Source organism: Apostichopus japonicus, chromosome 10 (assembly GCF_037975245.1).
Source record: "Apostichopus japonicus isolate 1M-3 chromosome 10, ASM3797524v1, whole genome shotgun sequence".
Taxonomy (NCBI): domain Eukaryota; kingdom Metazoa; phylum Echinodermata; class Holothuroidea; order Aspidochirotida; family Stichopodidae; genus Apostichopus; species Apostichopus japonicus.
Genome location: NC_092570.1, coordinates 7848242 through 7871790, shown reverse-complemented (window position 1 = coordinate 7871790; position 23549 = coordinate 7848242). Strand labels below are relative to the sequence as shown.

Here is a 23549-nt window from a genome sequence, read left to right as displayed (position 1 = left end):
AAAATGCAGATTCTTCAAAACTGCTACACAAAATTTGAACACTCGATTATTCCCTGTGAAATCGAGTCAACAAATGGCATTATAAAATCGGCCAGAAAACCCCAAACCGGTTACAATGTTCCGAAAAAAGTTAGTCTGCCATTGCAAATCCAATGCAAGTCCCTATATCTAGCAATTGAGCAAACCATTGAACAAAACTAGACTATGTACAGACAATAGGCAACAGTGAAAAACTGTTGCCATGGTAAAATACAGTTGACTGATTCTTTTTCTTCAATGTGTAATTTAAATAACCAATATTTAGAGTTCCCGGTGAGCAAACAAGGTTTTTCTTTCAGTGATCCAAAGCATAACAGTTGCTCTGCTTTCTCAGGAACAGTTTTGGAATAAATTTGGACCAAAGGCTGAACCACCACTGCCCTTAAATATGCTAGATAAGGACAACAATGGTCACCAACCATCTGCCATTCAACCTTATAATTCCTGTCCTATGATATTTAAATTGTCTAATCTGCATGTTATCGATTTCGAGAAATGATATGGGAGGGTTAATAGAGTCTTGGCAATTTTTTTTTTTTTTTGAACAATTTTGGGGGCAATGTTAGGTGACCCTATGAAAGAGTCAAACTGTGCTGTTTTTGTGTTAAGAAACAACTCTCACAGTGAACAAGTATGAATGGATTCTCTTGATAACACAAACAGGAAGTCTCCACCGAGGTAGAACACATATGAATCCCATACAGTATGCTGCAAACAAATGATACCACACAAGTGAGATACATCTAAAGAGATCTACACCTCATATAAGATACCTTGTAAGGTATACCTCATATGAGATACCTAATACAAGATACCTAATACGAGATACCTCACACGAAAGGTACCTCACAAGAGATACTTTATAAAGGATAAGTCACACAAGATAAGTCACACAAGATAAGTCACACAAGATAAGTCACACAAGATACCTCACATGAGACACCTCACATAAGATACCTCAAGAGACAGGTACCTTAAACAAGATACCTTATTAGGGATACCTCTTATGGGATCTTCCTATAAGATACCTCATAAGAAAACCTCATTTAGAGATGCTGAATGGAAATAAGACTGGTTGGATGGATACTTAACATGTTGTTTTCAGTCATTGCTCTCATTCTACACACACAACAACTATACACTAAAGAAGTGAGTTAAGAATTATCTCTTTAGTAGAGCGTGGTGGATGATTGGCTAAGGTGTCGGACTCGTGATCCAAGGATTGCTGGTTCGACTCCAGCCTAGTTCATTACGTTGTGTCCTTGGGCAAGATGCTTTATCTCAAGTGCCTCTCTCCACCCAGGGGTAAAATGGGTAACTGTGAGGTAACTTGTCATTGGGCGCAGTATATAAAGGCAGCCGCCTGGAGGAATTGTCTCTGGGACAGGTTATCATTGACCAGGGGTAACATATTGTCTATAAAGCGCTTTGAGACCTATTGCTGGTATAAAGCGCTATATAAAAGTGGAATATTATTATTATGTGCACTTAATTTTGTTATAGTCTAGATTTGGAATAATACAGGACACCACAATAATAACAACATGCCAATGACAATAGAGTGAGTGTACAACCAACCAATTTTAATACCGTAGACTTCCTGAGTGGGATTAAAGCCTCTACTCAGTAGGATTACAACGTAGCAATTCTACTGCAGGAATTTGTTTTACCAAGCAGAACAAGCTGGTATTATTGTAATGTGTAGATCTTCCTTGTTTTTAAATCGGGATTAACCAATCTAACGATGTATTTAAAGGCAGGTATAATCTAGGTTGTATCAACATTCAAGGAATTAAAGAGACACCACGTAATGTACGCTACTTTGTTAAAAAGCTAAAACAAGATTTACAGTAAATTCAGTTCCATAGCTGGGATGCATGGTCGTTTATTTACATTGGTTTACATTGACAATGTTCTTTATTGGCAATGGTTCAATGCAATATCTTGCACAGGAAGAGGGGAGGTATGTCACCAAGCACAAGATAGATAGATACCATATTATATGATAATTATGTTAGTTTTACCAGGTAAGGAAAGCGGACTTGGGATGGCTACCAGTGAATACCCAATTCTATGATAATTGTATAAGTACACCAGATAGGCATGTGTGGACTTGGGAGGGTCACCACTGTTATAGACAGATATTGAATTATATGGTAATGGTTACATATATACTAGATATAGGAATGTGTGGATATTGGAAACCTGGATACCAATGGGATGGCCACCACTAGATACCAAATTCTATGATAATGGTATAAGTACACCAGATAGGCATGTGTGGACTAGGGAGGGTCACCACTGTTATAGACAGATACTGAATTATATGGTAATGGTTACATATATATACCAGATATAGGAATGTGTGGACATTGGGAGCCTGGATACCAATGTTAGATAGATACCAAATTATGAGAAAGTTGTACTACTAAACCACACAGTTTAGATAAAAATGTTTAGAAACCATGATGGAGATGAAATTAGCAATTCCATTGTGCCAATCACTCATCTACTGCAGCTTGTTGTGTTGTTTGCTTTTATACTCATTTTCTTTTCCCGACATAAAAAAATAGAAAAAAAAGTTGATGAATGAATTATTCAGGTTTGACAGGCTTACCAGTAATATAAACAATCAATCATACCAAAACAGTCTGTGATGAATTTCTGAAAACTTTTAACTGATCACTGATGTTTTGTGAGCATTCATCACCAAGATATGAATTATCCTGTCTGCTCAAACTGACTTTAACCTTAATGACTTTGTAATGTAGGTTATATACAAAAGAAAAGTATACGTTCTGTATGTTGTTGTAATAGTTTGGTGAGAAGAGAGTTTCACCTGTGCGAAAGATTTAATTTGACATTCCCCTCCCACCCCACCCCCCTCTTTTCTAGTTCTCATCTTGACATACAATCGATAGATGGAACATCCAATATCTCCACCCCCCCCCTCCCCTTTAGTTTCCTCACCATCATGGTGATATCACTGATTTGTTAACACCTATCACTAGCTCTCTCCTCAAAGACTATTTACATAATCTAACAACATTAGATCATAGAAATATGATTAAAGAAAGGCATTTTTTGTTAAACAGATATGAAACAGAAATGTGAACTGTTTGGTTGATCAATATGTATTATAGATAATCATGCAAAAAAAAAAGGCCACTTATTGCTCGGTAAAGAACTGGACAATAGACATGAATTCAGACAAATGTGGTACACTGGTCATGTGACAGTCTGCTTTGGAATATCGATGGAAAACCTATAACTAGAGGTCAGCTCCACAACAAAATCTTGTTTGTCTACCGATTTTCTCTCCTAATTTACCCTGAGACCTCTTCTCTTTCATTTAATGACCACTTAGATCTCATTAGCAACATTCTACGCAAACTCGTAACTTTTCGTTTGTCCACAAAGCAGTCTTTAATTATGTTTGATGAAGATCAAATTGATTTCCTTATTCACAACGATGCAAGCAGTAAGGTGTACGAAATGTCTTCCTAATTTAATCTTAGTGTACACACACAGAACAATGCACGGAAGAATGCCAAGAAGTCTTCTGGAAGGGGTGGTGTCTTGGGAAATTAATCCCCAAAATCAGGACTTTTCTATTGTAGACTTTAGATAGATGGGATAGTATACGAATTGAGTGGAGACAGATAACAATTAGTGGAATAACTGCATGAAATTTATATGTTGAATCAAGAGCAAAATATGGTGCTGATAACGCATGCAGCTGTTTATTTTTCTTATCAATTGGTCTCCCACAGATATGACATCCTGATGACAACATACTTGGCATAAATTTTAATAAATTTAAATAATAAAATTTACCATGTATCTCTTATAGCATACTGTGTTCCATGACCCAAAAGTGGGTAGTCATGGAAACGTTTCAAAGAGGTAAAAAAATATCTACAGTTTGCAGCACTTTGTCAAAAATGGACAACAAAAGGTGATAGATTTTAAGTTTATATTTTTAAAATTAATTCCATTTCTTCTGAGCATGGATTCTGAAAGGGTGGGGAGACTTGAGGCAAGTTCATGAAACCAACAATCTAATACATCACCCAGTACCTATGATATCCTGATGACATCATAGTTGGCATATAACCTGAGGTGAGTTCAATCCTCACAGTGCATATGACATCCTGATGACATCATAGTTGGCATTATAACCTGAGGTGAGTTCATGAAACCAGGCCCCCAATGTCTAACAATATCACACATCATACAGTAGCACTTGGCATATATGTTGGGTAAGTCTTATGAAACCACATGACCGACATTAATCAGTACATAGAAGACATCTGTATAGTAGCTCAGGCAACCCATTAGTAGACATGAGTAATTACCACAAATGCTTCAGGGATAGTAATTTAGTAGAACATGTATGAGGAATGTGATATGCGGTCAGTGCAGCAGAGACTAATCTACCACAGGTAAAAGCCCGCTCTGGCGAGGAGGAAATAATGATGGTATTTAGAATGATCAGGAGAAAGTGAATGTTCTAGTGATACTACTCATACTAGATGTAGGATACAATGTACCTCAAGGGATTATCCATATAAGACTATGCTGACAGAGAAATAGAAATTAATATTGCAGAGGTAGTGAGAAACATACTGTTAGTGGTGTTCAATACTGTATGTACTGTATTGTATGTTTTGGCTTTAGTACAGCACTGGATTTACAAGACTATTATTATTATGATTAAACCATGTTAAATGAAATACTTTGCTGTGATACTTACACTAAAGACCTGTATCAACTATACTCAGACTATTTAAGTATCTGGTGGTATATAAGTAAATGTTACAGATCTTTCCTGGTCACAGTTTTTCTTCCTTTTCTGATTCATAGTCTCTATAAAAATAGTCAGCAATCTACAGATCTTCCTGGTCACAGCTTTTGTTTTCTGATTCATAGTAGCTGCAAAACTAGAGTGCTACAAGAAAGTTCTTTCTTTGTCAAAAATTTCCACTTGAAATTCAAATTTAATTACTACAACTTCCATTTTCATGATCCTGGTATGTATCCTTCCCCAGAATGACAATCATCCATTTTCTTTCGTTCTACTTCAATATCAGATTCCTTACGGTGAGAAAGACTTACTCTGTACCATAAATAACTGTGAAGTATGCTTAACTCTTCTCTAAAGAAAATTCACATAAAACCTACATATATTCAAAGCAGGACCTTTTTCCAAACTCACATATATCACTCTCCTTTTCCCCTCAAACTCCTCTCCCCCACCCCTCCCGTCTGACCGTGGCAATACCCCTGGTGATGTTAAGATATAAGTAAAAGCAATGGATCTCACATACAGCAAAAAAACATATTTGTTAGTTGTACTGGTAGTCTGGTAGGGTAACAAACTTCAAGCCCTGTTTCCAGAAAGCAAGTCTTTTTACAACAATGTTTTTATAAAAGTCAATGTAAACATCATTGAACAGTATGGCACGATTTTCCTAAAAGCGTAGCAATGTTTGCCTCGTCGTCGTGGCATGGACGGGAATAAAACGCACTCCTTTCTTATCTTACGCTTAGAGAATCCTAAAGTTATTTTTCTGATGCCTGCCATCAAAGACAACACTTGGAGGGTTTTTTAACATCTGCCATTAAAAAACCAGAACCACATCTGCCTCTGTTTGTAATACGACCGTACGGCAAAACTAAATCAGGATAAAAAGCTTTGGGAGATGTTTGAGACATATCGAGACATTGCAAAGCAAGGACGGATATAGCCTCGCCTAAGTCTTCACCTGGAACGTGACAAAATAAAAAAAAAGAAATAGTTTGGCTCCTCAAAGAGAAGCTAGGTGGATTAAATTTCATAAATTTCTTCTCATCTTGTTACAGTTTTGAAATTTATTTATTAAGATTTGTCTGTGTGGAGCAGGTGTAGAGGGATATTGGATACAGACCGTTATAACAAATTTGAACATGTATTCTTTTTTTTTTTTCTTTTTTCCAAGCTCTTCGTTTTATTTTTTTCATATCCAAACGATGTTGTTTATCAGAAAGAAAAGCCTTTAGGCATTTGTTAAAAAAACAAATGGCCCTGTTAACTTTACAAACTTTTTTCGAAGTCTTGAACAAACATGATCATGGGTTTGTTTATGGCACATTTTGAATAGTAATTAATAAAGACAGCAATATATATGTATCCATGGCAACAAACTTGCCATTCAGGTCAATGGTTAAATGGAGTTGAATGGAATTTACCAAGAAGTTTCTTTCCATAAATTTATCCTCCTATTAAATGAAACACATGAAAAAGTGAGAGCAACATATGCTATTCATGTTTGTTTGAAATAGTTTCACTGCTCAGTGAGAGTAGCTTCTTCACCTCTGGTCTAGGAAAAGGTAACTATGTATGTTAGCATGGAGATTTATTGCAGGTTATTAAAAGACACGTCCTCAATCGAGAACCTTGAATTCAGTCCATTCATCGGACTAAGTCACATCTGCAGCCTTTAAACAATTTGTAATGTCTCAGGTTGATATGCACTATATATTATACAGATAAATGTAGAGAAAAGCCCCATGGCACAGGCCTCATCTTTTCAGGTGCGCAATGTTGCTGAGATATTAAAAATGCAAATCTATTCCATTCATCTGTAATACTGTAAAATAATTTCTGATGTCACATACTGAATATTCATCAAAGTCATCTTTATTTTTTTCTTTGATGTTTTCTATCTGTTCTTTGTGAGAACTTGTTTCATGAGTGGTTTAAACTCTGATATTTTGTTACCCCCCCCCCCAATATGAAAATTTATTGTAAATTAATTTCAGTGAATCAGTCATATTATTAGAATTTTCAATCTCCAAAACTAGCCATGCAGCTTTACCTTCAAAGATTCTAATACTTCTAATTATTGTTATTTTGTTATCCCCCCCCGATATGAAAATTTATTGTAAATTGATTTCAGTGAAATCAGTCATATTATTAGAATTTTCAAATCTCAAAAAAATAGAGCCATGCAGCTATACTGTACCTTCAAAGATCCTAATACTTATAATTTCATTCTTTCTAGTTTATTTACCAGAAGTTTCTCTCGAGTAGTACAGTACAACAGTCTTTTCTCATTCCTTCTAACTGGGCTAAACTACAGCCCACGGCAAAAATTTAACAGAAAACGGAAGTCCTTCTAAATCCTTTTGTATCACAATATATGAATCGAATAACAGCAACAGAAAAAGAAAAAAAAAAGTCATAGGAGAAATTTAAGCCGACGTAAGGATTATGGGCAGCATTTCTTCGTAAGGAATGAAGATATAATTATAGAGCCCGAGCCCTGCCATGAGTTAATCTGCGGCGTAAATGACATTAGGAGATCGCTTGGCAGAATGGCATTTCTAAAGCAACTAGCCTCCTGGTCTCCGAGTGTGTTGGGTAATACTGATTTCCTTACCAATTAGTTCTACCTGGGTCAAATTCCAGAAGTATACATGCATGCTTCAATTGCAATGTATCATTAGCTGCAAGAGATGTGGTCCATGCATACGACATAAAGAGCTTGCGCTTGTGCAAACAACAAACTATGTTTAGTTACCGCAAGCAACACTTCTACGAGAGCTGATCAAATCTCAATTGGTAGCACATCTTCCAATAGATAGCAAATCTATAGTTTACAATTTGATTGCAATCAAGTTATCACAGAAGTGTAAAAATTCACTGTCTTCACAGATGTCTGTATAACATAGTCAGAAGGAAGCAGATACTGTCAGAAATCTACTCCAAAATATTGACCCCCACAAAACAATGATTGAGATATTAAGTTCAACCAATGAATATGTCATATCTATCAATATTCAACGAATATTCAGCTCTGGCCAGTCAAACGCATAAACCATTCCACACACAAAGAAAGACTACACTGGTGATTCTTGCTACTTTTCCCTTGGGGAAGGGGGGAGGGGGGCCTTAGAGATACTTGGATCTACTGTAACTCAAAGAGGATATATAAACCGTTATTAATACACTGGTTTCCTCTATTTCAGGGCCAGGCACACTACTGCGTGAAGTTTTGATAGATTAGGCATGAATTTTACATGTAATTTAAGTTGACAGGGATGACCAATCATCATAACAAATTCATTACACATGTGTCCATGTAGTTAGGCCACAGACCTATGTATGTACAGTATCATACAAGGTCAATGACAGGACTAGATTGGGGTATAATACAATGCATTCTGTTCTTATTAGTTTAATGTGTAAAAGTCAGAGGGCCTGACATTTCCATCCTAGCAGGATCTTCTTCAGAGGCTGAATGACAAGTACTAGTTCTTATTATTTTAAGTCTTATTATTTTAAGTCTTATTATTTTACGTCTTATTATTTTAAGTTATTATTATTTTTAAAGTCATTTCTTATTATTTAAAGAAGTTTAATCTTGACTGAAAAATAACAGAATCAGTGGTGATATGACTCATTCAACGTTATTATATTAAGTCTTATTATTTTAAGTCTTAGTGCTTTTTATTTCTAGTCCTTTATGAATGAATGAATGAATGAATGAATGAATGAATGAATGAATGAATGAATGAATGAATGAATGAATGAATGAATGAATGAATGAATGAATGAATGAATGAATGAATGAATGAATGAATGAATGAATGAATGAATGAATGAATGAATGAATGATTGCAAAATATATCAATAAATAAAATTTACACATTGTGGACGTACTGCTATGCCATGTTTTCACAAACATGATTAGACTTATTTCAAGTTGGACAAAAGGTTTCATCCAAGTCATTCTGGCTTAAACCAGTAAAAGCATTGAGACATCATGAAATAGAAACACTATCCCTTTGGCTTTGAAAGCAGGTTTATAAATAGAATGCTTTTATAATCTACAGCTTCTGTTGAATTCCGCTCCCCCACGAGTCGTAAACAAGAACGTTAAATCACACTTCACAAGCACATACCTAGATGTTGCCCCAAATGTTTCCAACATGATAAAGTCACCAAAAACTTTACAAAACTTAGTCAGCCTTTCGAAATCTTATGCTGTTACACAGCAGCTGGGTACCAAATTTAACAGACTATCAAAATTCATCAGAAACTAGAAATACCTGGATTGACATCAAGAAAACTAGAAGGTATACAGCTGTTTTAAGCTTACTTAATGATCATTTCTGCTATTTTTACTGTAACAGGAAATAGTATATTTGTGTACCATTTTTACAATTTTCTCATACACAAATTATCGGTACGAGTGGGCTGCAGCACTGTATTAAAATGATATATTGTGAAACAGATTTCAACCAGTGGATATTTTCACCTCACCTCTAGGACCACAGAGACGACCCCATTTCTACCAGTCTTGGATCTTTTCCTCTCCTCGGACTTTACTCCAGTTCTATCCATTCTCTTTGAATGTTTTCAATCTCCACTCAGGTGTAAAACAACTGACTAGCTGTCCATCTTGTATAAACATCCAGCACGTTTTAATAAACTAATGGCAATAATTTTACCTACTGATATTGTATTGAACATGGACCAGACTCCAGTATCACAGGGTGTATACAAGTAAACTACCACTGGATTATTCCCATAGAGTGAGAGCTCTCTACTCCAATGTAATGCTGAAAAGGTAACTACTCTAAACCACCAAAACTATGTCCAGCCTCAAGTGCTATCCTCTTCCACGCATGAATACTTATCGTTGAGAGAAAGAGGAAGCAGAAGAAAATTTTACGACTGAATGCTTTTCGAGGCTTGTCCTGTGTTGGTACCTCAAGAGGTTATAAATACCATGGAGGTAAAATACTGAGAGCAGTACTGAATTTACAACACAATGAAAGATGTGTCTGGATTCCCTTTTTAAAGAGCAGCTGTCGAGAGGGATCGATTCGACGGCCAGTAGGCTTGCAATGTCTGATGAGCAATATTTATGTCGAACAAACACTCGGCGAGATCATTAACCAGATATTCAAATAAACATGAACAGCTTTTCCGATTGACGATAAATTCAAATATGTTCTTCCAAAAAACAAAACCATTCTGTTAAAACCAAATATCCAACTAACAATAACATGCTCAGATGATGTTCGCTATTGACATAAAATTTTTACTATACCCGTTTGCACACCATCCACTGTTGTAATTGATTCACCACAGTTTAGCATGTACAGAATTGATAAATATATCACTGACGACTTTCGTTCATGTGAAGTATCTTCTTTGTCTACTAAAACAAATTTGGTTAAGTTTAAACAATTATACAAACTAAATGCTCTTCACTGTGGAATTTAGACTTCCGTAGTTTGTTGTACAAAACCTTTGCATTAACACTGAGTCATATATTCAGCATATTTAGTTACTGTAAGCTACAGGTAAAATTTGTCTCCAACACCTTTATAAAGTAACTTTAGATCAATTTTACATTTCCGCACAGAGGATGATTTAAGTGAGTATTTTAAACTTTCTAGACATTTCTACCATTCAACACCATCTATTTAACTTTGTAACAAAACGGAAACACTTTTCTCATTCCTTTATTCTCTTTTTTGATATACAATAAGTCTTTTGGCTTCAAATAAGTCAAATCCTTTCAATGGAAACCATGTACAGTATCATAAAACCAAACAATTTTTGTGCAATGCTTGGCATTACAAAGATTTGCAAAATTTGCTTACTTCCTTCATCAAAAAGACACTCTGAAAAACAGGTTAGGAGACAGGTGGTGAAATGTCAGATAGCAAATATAGAGAGTACTGTCAACAACGATGAAAGCAAGGTACAATTAAAGCAACATTGAAATAAATTCCACAAAAATGAGATTGAGTTTACTTCCTCCTCTGATCCACAGAAAGTAACTTCTATACTTTCCATCAGTTACAGTCCGGAGTGTGATGTAGGAGTGTTGTTCCCTTTAAGATAACTCCATCCTCACTTTCAACGGATGTTTACCAGGCCTTGTCCGATACTTTTTTAGTGGCAGGACCTCATTAGCTCTATAAGCCAAATACAAATTCAAGGGCAACACCCTACCCTTAAGCTTGTAAACATCACCTGGTATATGTACACTTTGGTCACTAAAAAACGGTTGCTTTGCTAGGTGAAGAAAGAGCTTGATGTAAACTAGCAAGGTAATTCAAATTCTTCTCAATTGATGGAAGAAAGCTAGTCTCTGGCCACCTTATGAGAGAGGTCAGGCATAACTTGCCAGGGACTCTATAGTCTGTCTATGTTGACTCTGTGTGATTTTATTAACTCTCTGTATGCTTGAAAGCTTACTGATTCAAGGTTTCCTCTAGCAAGGCTGGCTACCTATAAAGTCACTTCTGTCTGTTGTATATTAGACAATGGTCACAATAGAGGCACAAGCCATTTCCACTTGATTATCGAGAGGTTCAATGTACAGTTTCTCTTTTGGTTTGTTTTTATTTCATAAATTATCATTTAAATAGGAACAACTTGATGGCTTTCAGATTCATTCCTAGATATTGCAAAAGGACTTTTAACTTTCACTACTAACTACCTTCCAGGGTAACATCCACCTGTGATGAGGAGACTACCTGTTTCCTATACCTCCATCCCTCTGAACCAGGCTCATAACCAGAGTTTTATTATTTACTTTTTTGGGTGGGGGGGGGGGAGGTTAACAGATATCCATCATGGGGAGGGGTATAAGGGGAGGAGTATTCCACCCCTACGAGAAATTTTGTTACAATAATAAAAGGGTTATAAAATGTGAGCCATTTTGGAACAAAGTCCAACTCATCAACCAATCCCCCCCCCTCACCTCCCCCTTACAGCCCTGATCTGGCCCCTTCCAATTCTCAATAGTATACAGACTGGAGGCATATATATCAATGAGTAATGCATAAAACAGAACCCTGAACAAATTGCAATGTCACTTAGACAAGTACAGTACGTTTGCCATTGCTCACACAACTGATATTTTTCTTTTGCCAGTGCCTTCGAGACACTACTTCAATTACTGCAGCAGGATTCTCTCACTGGCTAAAACACTTGTCATTGAAATCTCACAAGGGCAACCTCTCCTATATGTATGTATATATATATATATATATATATATATATATTCATATATAGTTATATTTAAGACTGCTTCTGTATGTCAATGTGTGGCATGTTTGCATTATTACGAATTGCTTATTTGTGTTCGGTAATCAAGGCCTAATAAATGGCCAAATCTTGAATGATTTGTTATATCAACAGAAATATAGCAATCTGAATAAAAAGATAAAAAGATTAAATAATATTAGGATCCATCAATAAAAATAACCAATCGATTAGTAAATAACTACTATTCTCCTGACTGATGGCATTATTAACAATTTAGAAATTCATATTACTGGTAATAATTATCTCCCAACCCCCCCCCCCCTCTTGTCTTCAAAGCAAAGGGGAGACATATTCCCCCTCATTCTCCCTCACTATCCCTCTCTCTGCCCCACCATCCAGTTCACATGTATCATTTACCTAAAATTATATGTTTAATGTTTATTTATATGTAAAATTATAAGAACGTAACTGAACATAAGTGTCCATATCATGGTGTGTTACATATTTGTGCGTAGATTTGTCACCGCTGACCCCATAACTGTGAAATCATGAAGATCGCATCGTCACAGTACGATCAGCAGTTCACATATCTGTACCTCCGTCAAACCTTTGGTTAGAAACCCTATCATTTTGACTACTGTGATTATCATGATTAAATATGAGACTTTAACAACACAAATACACTATATACTGAAGTGTAGAAACAAATTCAAGGGATCGAGTTTACGTGTGAACAGTGCCGTTTCCAGAGGGCGAGTGGGATATGTGGACACAAGGTACCATGGGGACAAGTCTGCAGATAGACAATGATACTCAAAATTAGTGACAAAGGAATGCTGCCCTCACCTCCTTTGTTCCTCCGATCAACCATCATTCATATTCATGAGGTGAAACTATTTTGTTTCTTATTTTGCCCAAAAAAAAAAGAAGAAAACACACACATGATTTCTTCTCATGAAAGTAAATTGAAATTTAAGTTTATTATTTCAAAAGTGAATTTAAGGTTCAAATAAATCATTCTACCTAAAGGGCCAAATGAGAAACATGTGCCATAAATTGTTGGGAGATATGATGTGGCTACATATAGTAGTATACTAAGTCTACTATATGAGTCATTACTCACTGGGATTTCTGGTGCAGTCTACCAAAGGCTACACTTGGGTGTTACCTTATATTAGGCCACTAAATCAGAACGATTGGGTTTCACATTAAGAGAGAGAAATGATAATTACAGAACCAATTGCTTTGGAGAAATACATACATGTGCAAAATGAAAAGGGACTATAGGGTTGTTGGGATATAAGATATGGAAACCAGCACGTAATGGTTAAGACATACAGTAGAATAGATCAGACTGTGTACATGTAACTAGGTAGATATGTGTACAGAGGTAAAGGAGACAGATAAGTGAAAAGTGAAGTAAATGCCACAGATTCATAATTTCAAAACTTTCAAAACTCGCAACTTTGAACTTAATTATAAATTTGAAATCAAATCGGACTAATCAACCTAATGAACTATATACAAACTAAAGAGGTTTTCTAATTGAATGGAATCAAAATGCTGTTCTAAATCCACTCAAAAAGGCCGCCTTCAATGGGAGCAAAATGGATAGATTCAATCATTTACTGTAGATTCACTATTAAGGTTCATGACCCTACTCAAATGACTCAGTGCAATCCTGTGCATTTCACTAGTACCTCTTGTGTTAATAAGTTTTACAATATTAAACAGTTTGTTCCTTTTATCCTCTTCCTAAATGGACAAAAAATCACTAGTGGGGTTAATTAAATAAAGTCAATACAAAATAACCTCGCTATTAGTTAATTATTAGCTGACTGATCTAACTGAAGGTTAGCAATACTCAAAGGAACAAATAATAAAATTCTAAAAAAGTAGGAATTGAAAGTGAACAATATTACTTGACAAATTTTATGATTTTTACTTTTACATTTACTTTTTTTCATTTTTTTATATATTTGGTTTTGTAGTACTTTATCAGTTGCATTTATGGCCTTTTATCTTTGTCCCACTGAACAAGGATCTATGTCACCTCCATAATAGTTTCATTTATCTTTTATTTTGTTTTTCCTTGTCAATTTATTCACCACTCATCGGGCATTCACTGTTTAGTTGATTGTTTTCCAATGTTTTAATACTACTCTGGTTGTTTCAGTTTCTATAGTGATGAGCGTATGCCTTCCCTAATTTAGCAATCCCTTATCACATTCACATGACATGATGTATCTTGATGTTATGCCTATCCTCCTAAAAGATCATGTGTACCCCCTCCCACCCCCCCCCCACACTATGCTGCCCTTAAGAAGATCACATGATGTAATCAGCATTCTAAAAACATTCTGTCTACTCCCCCTCCCCCTAGCACAGCACATGATGATCACCAACGTGATGCCTCTCCTACTAGAAACCGATCTCTGCTGCCCTCAAGCAGATCACATGATGTATTCATCGATGCAATTGCATATCCTCCTAAAAAGTCATCTCTGCTGCCCCCAAGAAAGCTTTCTAATTTTTTTTTAAATAGATATATAAATTATAGCATTTCTAATCCTCCAAAACAGACAATTAATTATTTATCTTTAGTTACAGTAAAATTATTGAATATTCATTGAAGTTTAATACACAGCAAATGATGATCTTTTCCAATAATAAAGCAGAAACTGTAAACTTTTTAAAAAGGCTTTAAAAGCTGACGTTTGAACAGTTTATCATAGGATGAATGATGATATACAACAAACAGTGGTAATTATGTGCAGAATGATATTGACACAATGACTTTGACTACAATCTGAGAATGGATCTATGGTAGGGTGAGGATGTGGGAGGGGGGAAAAGAGATACAAGGGGATGGTAGGAGACTAAGGGGGAAGCAAAATCTCTCAATTGTACAAACTTTATGCTCAAAATATTTACTTTGTCCAATATTTTTGTGACAGACAGAATTTCAAAAACCTTTAAACTTTATATACATTTAAGCAATAAATTGATTTCCAAAGTCTTCTTTAATTTGACAAGAAAATGATCTGATACGATAAATTGATCACTTGTTTAATATTTAGTACAAAGATGGCATTCCATATATTAACATGATCATTGCTGGGTTTAATGTGGCACATGTGGTTCTGATTTAAAATTTAACCTTTTTTTATTATCGTATTTACAAGTGATAAAGTTACGGCCAAGGTTACATCTGCTAATTGTTACTTTAAATGTTTCTACTGTACAAGTCTGAGTTTCAATTTTTTCACTCCAAACTAATGTTTTTGAGTTTAATCCAAAGAAACCTCTGAGATTACTTAAAGGTAGTCTGTATAGGCCCCAAATTATAGCATGCTATAATTGCTAGAAGTTTTTAAAAAGTACTTTCCTGGAGGTCTTTACTCTCCAAATTGTTCTCAGACAATTTTTAAGGAACACAAAAGATGACTGAATGTTCCAGTGAGGAAAATTTCCTCGAAGGTTGTAATAAAAAAAGTTTCAGAATTTTGACCAAAGGTGACCATATTTGAATATCTAGCATATATGAGGCCAATACAACTTACCTGTAAAGGTTTACATTTTGCATTCATTTGACACTTTATGAGTTTTGTTTATCATAAAGGTTTTAAACATGCTACAGTGTGGTGCAGAGGAGAATAAACACAGCTCGACAATCTTTGAAATTAGGCTACGTTGAATTAAGGGTTTATTTTCAAAGGATTATATAATGCTGTTTAAAATATCACATTTCCATACTGCTTGCAAGACAAACTAGATACACAATATCGCAGGATTTTAAAACTAATAGGCTCGACACTCCAACAGGATATTGAAGCTTCAAATATAAAAAATATACTGATTTTATGAGCTCGAAAATTGGCATAAAACCGTATCAATTTTTTGTTTCCATATTGAGTACTGATATCAATGACCACTTGTTATGCCCTAATGAAGCTCTGTAAATTTGTTCTAGCTGCTATGAAAGGACTTTTCAGACCAGACACTTAGCATAATTAAGAAACAGAAACAGAAAACTCCAAGAGTGATTGTATCCAGAATAATCTCTTTCTTTCCTTCTTCTTGAAATAACCTCACATGTACCAACATTTTCAAAGAAACACAATATGTGAAACAAATATGTTATACTGTACTCTCCTTGCCAATGTAGTCATATTTTTTGCAAAGATGAGAGAAAACAAAAAATGTGTTTGAATTGCAATTTCAACAACAATACCTGAGCATTTTTAAAGTTGCATAATTGGTATAAATTGTTGCCATGCAATAAGCTGTATCCAAACATGACTCTCCGGTAACTGTTAACATATATATGCCAATAAAGAAATAAAGAAATTTAATGCTTTACTATGTTACATAGAGTTGAATGCTACATGCAGAGCACAGACACTTAAAATACCTGCTGTGACCCTCACACTGTGCATATAATCTCTCTCAACAGGCCCTTATCAATATTAAAGTATACTTTAACATGTACATAACATACTGTTTTCATACGCTAGTATGCTAGTATATATTGCTTTACTACACTGTCTTTGCCTTGCATTCACATCCCTGTCCTTGTATTAACTGTGTATTCACTTCATAGTCATTGCCTTTACTGGAACTTACTTCACTGCTTTTGTATTCACTTCCATATCCTTGTATTCACTTCACTATCCATGTATTCACTTGACTCCACTATCATTATATTCACATGCATTCACTTCTTTCTCTATCACTGTACTCACTTCACTGTCCTAATATTCACTTGACTGTTCATGTAATCACTTCTATTCACTTCACTATCCATGTCTTCACTTGACTTCACTGTCCTCATATTCACATGCATTCACTTCTCTATTTTTGTACTCACTTCCCTGTCATAATATTCACTTCACTGTTCATGTAATCACTTGTATTCACTTCACTATCCATGTATTCACTTTATCTCACTATCTTTATATTCACATGCATTCACTTCTCTATTCTTGTACTCACTTCCCTGCCCTAATATTCACATCACTGTTCATGTATTCACTTGTATTCACTTCACTATCCATGTATTCACTTAACTTCACTATCCTTACAGTATATTCACATGCATTCACTTCTCTATCCTTGTACTCACTGCTCTGTCCTAATATTCACATCCCTGTTAATGTAATCACTTCTCTTCACTTCACTATCCATGTCTTCACTTGACTTCACTATCCTTATATTCACATGCATTCACTTCTCTATCCTTGTACTCACTTCCCTGTCCTAATACTCACTTTCCCGTCCTTGTATTCACTTCACTATCAATGTATTCACTTGACTTCACTGTCCTTATATCCACATGCATTCACTTCTCTATCCTTGTACTCACTGCTCTGTCCTTATATTCACTTCCCTGTCCTTGCATTCACTTTACTATCCATGTATTCACTTGACTTCACTATCTTTGTATTCACTTCACTGTCTTTGGATTCATTTGCATTCACTTCACTGTCTTGGGTATTACCTACACTGTCCTTATTTTCACTTTAATGGTCTTTCACTTCACTTTCCTTTCAATACTCCCAACTTACTTTCTTGTTTTATTAGTACTGCATGTTTGTAGTTACATTAACAGTAGTCAAAGTGAGAGAAGGAACAAGCAGCGAGCTTTACACAAGACAACAGCTCCCTGGTACAAGAAGGTGCTGAGAGAGGCAAGGTAGAATGCTGGTACCCGTTTTCAAGCGAACTCATCTTCCTTGAAGGCATTAAAATTTGCTGTAGAGTTATTGTCATGTTTACATCATGAATGATTATTTTACTATGCCAGTGCAACCAGCTGTCATATACTGTGTAGGAAGGAGACCAAATAGGAATGTTGTGATTCATCAAACAGTTCATTCACACAATAAAGCCATATTAAGTGACATGACATGAGTGGAACTTAGTTAAAGTTGCTGTAGGAATATTGGAATTTCTTTGGTTACCAATTGGTACACACTTGTGGTGAACCAAAGTATTCACATAGGAATGCAGGAATCTCTCTATAGGCAAGACTGAGATAGCCAAAACAAGGAAATTCACAATACAAAAGAGCAAGTGTACTACTGTACAGGTCAAAGAATTCTCACAGGGTTCTATTGTCTCCAATTGTGGCCTTCCAAGGAAGACAACAAAGAAAGGAAATGACTGTTTGACAGGTTACTATGCACTGACAGTTCACAGCTCTTTCCAAACTTGAAGTAAAAACATGGCTACAGTAAACACACCACCTACTTGAACCAGGTATGGAACAACTCCCTGCTTGAACAGTAGCATAACAGGGCCAGTATACAACACAGACAAACAAACTGCTTCTGTAAAATTTGCATATTGCCTACTTAGTATATGCAAATAAGATAGAATATAGATAAGATACAGTACTACTTAAGATAAGATGCAGTACAAATAAGATACAGTACACTTAATGTACAAATTACTTATAGTACTATGCTATACTAATGTGTACAAGCAATGTATCTGTAGTACTTAGATACTTAGAACACTATAAAAATTATTAAGAAAAAATTTGGTAGTAGTTTGTAGACATGAAAATACCATTTTGTGTAGAGCATTTTTATAAAGGAATTTCCTATCGTCAAATTTTCATACTTGGAAAAACTACCACTTCTACAAGTATACTGAAATACCTTACACATCATATACAACCTGAAATTCACATCAATGTTGTTACAACATCATGTTCATTAAGGAACAGCAGTGTTACTGTACAGTAAGTAGGTAACAATTAAAGGCAAGAACTTGGACAAGATGCACAGTGTACTACAATACAGTCAGTTCTTGTTTCCTTTCTGCAACTCGCTAAAATTACTACATGTGAGGAGGCAAAATATATGCCCTACAGAGTAAAGGAATACATGAGGGCAGGATTAGGAGACACAGGATGAAAGATGGGGTTGGGAGGGAGTGGGATGAGGGGAGGGGGGTGAAGAAATAGCAAAAGACTCAAAATGCCCAAACATCCATCTCACCAACTAATTAAGAATGATAAAAAAAGACAAAAACAGTTAAGACATGACCTATCCTATCCTATCCTACTATAATAACCCATGTACCTTTCCCGATCATACTAGCTTATTTGCTTACCCATGCGATGTCAAAGTGTGACTTTTCATCCTCGCCACTTATATCCAGAGAGTCAACAGAAAATTGGTCTTCGCATTTCCCCTCAGACATGTTTGTTCCCTTTGGCATGATAAACCATTATTGCACACGAGAAAGGAATGATAAATGGTGGTCCTTATTGTAAAGTAACGTTGGAATGGGGAGGCGAAAAAAAATAATATATACTGTATATGTATCGCAGATCCGGGAATGATCGTTTAATAGAAGTCGCTCCCCTGCAAGTACACGACGACGTTGGATTATCCTGTAAACCTCTGCTACGAATCCTTGACTCGTCCCTAAGGGAGCCGTGTGACATTTAGAGCTAAGACAGGCAACATCTTACCAGTCGGAATGATCACAGAGTTATTATAGATCCACTGGCTTTAATCAACTGCAAAGCACACACACAAACACACAACTGTGTAGAATAGGTTGTTCTATATATCCAATGACATATATCCCATGGTTGTACATGAAACCAACCTAACTCACATGAATCTCAAATGGTCCACTCAAAGTGTGTCACACAGAACCTTTCTCCTGTAGACAATCTTGGTACCGATATGAAACCTCCCAAATCTCTAATAAAAGGTTCTTCAAAGAATGAAAAGCATGACTGCATGAAGAAAATTTCCATTCACAAGAAATAATTTTCGAGCTCAAACTGTCTTCCAAGCTCGAAGAAATGTATGTAAGAATAAAATTTGAACGCTTCATTTATGGAGACTTTAAACCAACCTTTGAGTCAAAGCATATGTACTGCAATATGGTTTCAAAACAGATATGATATACCTTTCCCAGTAAGACGTCATTCAATGTCCAGTGCCCCCCACTGATCAAATATTGTTCAATTGATATTGCAGTAGTACGATATCATACCTACAGAAGTGCAACCAAACATAATCATTCACAGGCCCTATACTAAAGTAGACAAGCTTGTTGATGTATATTTGTTGCTGGTAAGCTCATCACAGTGAGAATCAGTAAGTGACGATCCAACAGACAGAGAGATCCAGCTGATAAAATCCTTGTACATTAATGAGAACTGTGAAGCGAATCGAGGATACGGAACAGACCGATGATGTATGCAATCTCTGACTTCTCCTCTTCGTTACTTCAAACAAGAGTCTGCAATTTAAGACGATCTCTATATATCCAAGGACTCATTTACCTCTCACCGATGTTGCTGTTCAGACTATAAATGACAAATCTCAAAGCGAAGGCAAAACTGGACTTGAATGTCGGCGAAGCAAATGTCCCGAAGCCCCAAAATAATCATTTCTGAGAGTTATATATCGTTGGTTCTGCACTGATTTACATTTGTTGACTGTATCGGTAGTACACACACACGACTGATTGATGAATAACAAACAACCTGACGACAGTTGATATATCAAGAAACATTCATAATGTAAATATCCACAATACAACGTGCGAAGCATTCCAAGTCAAATTACTATTCGTAAAACTGGCCTTGATTATTAACCGATTCAACTACTGAGCAGAAGAAAAAGCAGTCAAACAATGACAGTGATACATGAAGTAATAGTGTTACTGTATTACGTTAGGTATGTTCGTTCAGTTGAATGCCACCATGAAATCTAGTCATTATAGAAGCACCGCCTGAGATTTGTTTATATGCCACGATCCAATCTGACAAACTATTAGGTATTTACCTCTTCTGATTATCTTGCTTGAACATCACAGACAACACACTTGCACGATTGAACTACTGTACTCAAAGTCCATAGCAATGTTATCTGGCTACATCCTATATCTGTATTCTTGATTGATGAATAACGGTATGAGGATAGTGGACATCACACCACAGACAAAATACTGCAAGATGGGAACACCGAGCCTCACTCTTCACACTCCAGTAATCTAGACACCTCTGCTATCCGTTTTCAGCTGCACCTGTTAATTTATTTCCATTAATAACCAGAACCTGAACTTCAAGGGCATCATATTCCTAAACAGGCGTCGAGAATTCATTTTTGTGTGTTTTCACATGTATAACACGGACAAAACTCAGAATATCTAGCTTGATTGAGAATTTGAGAATCGAATCATCTAGGAAGAAACTTCTCAGGATGACGGCAGAGCAGACTTCAAAGCTCAACACCTTAAATTCTTTCCTCCATTCCAAACGTGAAATAAAAGTCACATATATCTAGGATGGATTCTACAACAATAATAATTGCACTTTTCCTCAGCTTTGGTCCAAAAATGGAAATTTATGACAGCAGTCATGTGAAACAAAAAGTTCAATCAGTAAAACATTAAAACTGACTAACAGACAGAACTTTCCATCCACAGCAACTTGTCACACAACAATACAAATCCATTTTCACTATCTCATCTTAAATAACAAAACAGAGCTTTTCCAATCATGCTGTTCACCGTGGTCGACACACAGTTGGGTCTGTTCACAACAGCTGATAACCGATTCCCTCTCTCCGTCCTTTTAACTGCAGATGTATACAACGACACGTTGGTGACACCTAGAGCAATCTCTTATGTTTCTCGTCGGAGACTGCTGATCAGGTTAGTTCTTATCAACTCCTACGTCAGAGCATCCAGACACAGATTTGCCGGCTTGGATAGACGCCCGCCCGTGATATTCTTCAGACAGACCTGTCTTCCTCTCAGAGTTAGACATACTCAAATAGCTTGGACTGCAATTCTGCAAAAGTCTTCGACAAAATTTTGTACGTTTACTTCGACGCCGCTAATGAACAATTTCCCAATCCTTTATTCCAGCAAAAGAACAGCTGTTCCACTACAAAGCTTCTTCTTCTTCTTCTTGTGTCTGAGTTTAGGTTTTTTCTTTTTTCTCCACTTTTTCCGTTCCATTTAGGACATTGCTTCTAATATTTCAAGTTACCTGCACTTCAAAGCCCTTCTAAAATTTCAATAAGTCAACAGCTCTGAGAGTAAAATTCACCGACTAGCAAGTTTGTCTTTCAAATTATGCTCCTAATTTATCGCAGATTATTTATATGCAAATTAGCTTTCAAGTCATTAGCCTTTTCAATGGATAATGTGCTAGCAGAGACCTTTCATTACATCACTTCAAGAATGTTGTACTTTACTAAATGATGAATATATGCCAATACAAAAAAAGGAGCGTATTTATGAAGTAATTAATAAGGACGCTACTGGAGGTACAGACATCTATCAACATCTCCCACCATAAACAAAGTTCCAATCAAACAAAATATCCATCAAATCTATAAACCACCCTTGTTTGGAGGAAGAAGAAAAAACTAGGGGCGATTGACCTACTGTAAAACTACTCTGGGAATGAGAGGTAGAGCACCAATACTGAAAAATCCCTGGTCAAAACAGTTTACAGTCTCATTAAATCCACCATACCTAATCAATTTATACATCAACATGTTACCCTTCCCCACCCCCAGCAGATTGTCAACATAAACTATGGAACAAACTCTCTTCCACCCCTTCCCCCGAGCACACACATTCTCTAATGACTACTCTTATGTAAGTATTGTTGATAAAAATTGTGTCTACAATGTACACAACAGACGCTACATCTGCCATCAAACATTTATATACCGACCTCCTGACCTCCTACCCCCCCCCCACCGATCAATCAACCAAACACACCATACATCTCCCATGCCTACACTTATCTAAGTGTTGTTGATAAAATTATTTGTCTACAAATTTATGTAAACAACAGACACTATATCCTCCTTTATACAACCATGTAACAACCCCCCCCCCCTCCACCCTCCACCACATTATGCACTGTACACACAGACATCTAGCTCTAAGGACTACTCTAATGTACACTAACTGTTGTTGATAACATTATTTATCTACAAATGCAAACAACAACAGACACTACATCCTCCTTTAAACAAAAAACATGTAACAACCCTCCCCCCCTCTCCTTCCACCACATACTATACAGACACACATACATCTAGCTCTACGGACTACTCTTACATACAATTAATGTTGCTTATAACATTATATGTCTACAAATGTCACAATAAAAGACACCACATACTCCTCCTCCTCCACACCTAACCATTCTTATGATACTGTAGTCTTGACTAACTTGTACATGGACTCACCATTACGGAGAACACTTCACATAATAAGTTACCGTAACTTCAGTACTGTATCATACAAATATGCGCTGTGTTTAGTTATCAAGAGCAGACAAAAAATACATTTTTTGTTTACATAAAATACAGAATATATCCTCTGCATTATGTTTGCAGCCGCAGAAGTAACGCTAAAATCTTTTCAATTTTCATTAGATGGCACCTTCTCA

At 36.0% G+C, this 23549-nt stretch overlaps 1 protein-coding gene across 4 annotated transcripts in view; it reads right to left on the bottom strand.

Annotated features, from left to right (window-relative positions):
• LOC139975204 (dedicator of cytokinesis protein 11-like) overlaps positions 1-23549 on the bottom strand; it is a 152726-nt gene that overhangs the window by 114405 nt on the left and 14772 nt on the right. The window contains exon 1 of one of the 4 annotated variants that reach the window (XM_071982929.1): positions 19220-19373. The exons of 2 other annotated variants lie outside the window; for them this stretch is intronic. In XM_071982929.1, coding sequence (XP_071839030.1) covers positions 19220-19327 — 108 coding nt within the window. In that variant the 5' untranslated portion in view covers positions 19328-19373. Of the gene's footprint in view, positions 1-9349; positions 10093-19219; positions 19374-23549 lie in introns of those variants that run through there. One more of the 4 variants, XM_071982930.1, reaches the window with a different exon arrangement.